This window comes from Urtica dioica, chromosome 4, assembly GCF_054948205.1.
Source record: "Urtica dioica subsp. dioica isolate 48M chromosome 4, U.dioica_male_clone48M_v1_H2, whole genome shotgun sequence".
Taxonomy (NCBI): domain Eukaryota; kingdom Viridiplantae; phylum Streptophyta; class Magnoliopsida; order Rosales; family Urticaceae; genus Urtica; species Urtica dioica.
The window spans coordinates 19,021,640-19,023,229 of NC_142759.1; the positions used below are offsets into that span (position 1 = coordinate 19,021,640).

A 1,590-nucleotide genomic window follows, 5' to 3' on the forward strand; every position below is an offset into this window, starting at 1 on the left:
TTGTCGCTCCGATCCCTTTCACGTCACCATCGCCGATAACTGTTCAGTTTCCTTCGTCTCCTGCAGTTACGCCTCCTCGTGCACTTTTGGTCCAGGTGGGAGAGGGATCCGGCAAATCTTCCAGAGTTAAGGGCCTGCGCCGGGAGCTTCGGAATCTTGAAATTGAAATGTCCTTTGGTAAAAATGAGGCTGGGTTTTTACCAGGGAATCAATGATGATTCTTTCTTGGAACATAAGGGGGTCGGGTGATCCCGAGAAGAGGAGAGGTATTAAGGCGTTGATCTGTAGCATTAATCCGGAAATAGTAGTTTTTCAGGAGGTGAAGAGGTCTTTTGTGGATAGAAGTTTTGTGGGTAGCGTGTGGAGCTCAAGATTCAAAGAATGGATATATTTACCCGCGAACGGTTCATCTGGTGGTATTCTTTTGGTGTGGGATTCGAGGAAAATCAGCGTCCGGAATAATTTTGTGGGTAATTTTTCGGTTTCGGTTGAGGTGGTGTCGTCGGCTGATTCTTCATGGTGGTTTTCGGGTGTTTACGGTCCTTGTCACTCGGGCGAGCGTGGGGAACTTTGGGACGAGCTTGCTGGCCTGGGCGAGCTGTGTGGTTCGGATTGGTATGTTGGCGGTGACTTCAACGTTGTCCGCTACGCTCATGAACGTTCTTCCCCGGTTCGTGCTAGGAGATCGATGAGGCACTTCAACGAGTTTATTTCGGATTTCGGTCTTTTTGATCCGCCCCTCTCCAACGGTAGGTTCACGTGGTCTGCTTTTAGAGGGGTTTCCATTTGCTCCCGGTTGGATCGTTTCTTGCTCTCCAAAGGTTGGAAGCAGCGTTATCCTTTTTGTACTCATGAAATTCGGTTTGGAGGGGTTTCTGACCACTTCCCGATTACGATCAGTACGTGTCCGGTGAAGTGGGGTCTGAGCCCCTTTAGACTCGATAATTCGTGGCTTGATAACAAGGTTTTTAGGGATCTAGTGAAAGTTTGGTGGGGACAAGGAGAGCAGGTAGGCTAGGAGGGTTTTTGTTTTATGCAAAAACTCAAAGTTTTGAAGGAAAAAAATCAAAGCTTGGGCCGGTAAGGAAAGAGATAAAGCGGATGGTTTGAAAGTGAGTATTCAGCGTGATATACAGCGCCTGGACAGAGCAGAGGAATGACCGAATTGGTCCCTTGAGCTTCAGAACGAAAAGATGGAGCTGAAAGCAAAGCTAGCAGGGATTCTAGCCGAGGAGGAACGAGCTCTCAGACTTAAAGGTAAAGTTGTTTGGGCCAAAGATGGGGACGGCAACTCCAAGTTGTTTCATTCCATTATGTCAGCTAGAAAAGCTAAAAACGCTATCCGTAGTTTAGAAAAGGAGGATGTATTTGTTATTGCCGAGGAGAATCTCATTATTGAAGAGGTTAATGGCTTTTACTCGCGGCTTTTTTCGGCTAGTCCGGTTCGTATGATCGATTGGGAAGGGGTGGAATGGCAGGCTATCTCCCTTTCTTGTGCTTCGGAGCTGTCTAGACCTTTTGAGGAGGAGGAAATCAAAGCAGGGGTTTTCGGTTGCGCCAGGGATAAGTCTCCGGGACCCGACGGTTTCT

At 48.0% G+C, this 1,590-nt stretch overlaps 1 protein-coding gene across 1 annotated transcript; it reads left to right on the forward strand.

The window, feature by feature from the left end:
- The first annotated feature begins 211 nt into the window (after positions 1–211).
- On the forward strand, positions 212–1,018 carry LOC149401013 (uncharacterized). The gene has a single exon (XM_089610578.1). It carries the CDS (start codon positions 212–214, stop codon positions 1,016–1,018), a length of 807 nt encoding a protein of 268 aa, XP_089466704.1.
- The last annotated feature ends 572 nt before the right edge of the window (positions 1,019–1,590 follow it).

Coding starts and splice junctions, on each gene's coding strand:
- LOC149401013 (XM_089610578.1), top strand. CDS start 212: ATGATGATTCTTTCTTGGAACATAAGGGGGTCGGGTGATCCCGAGAAG.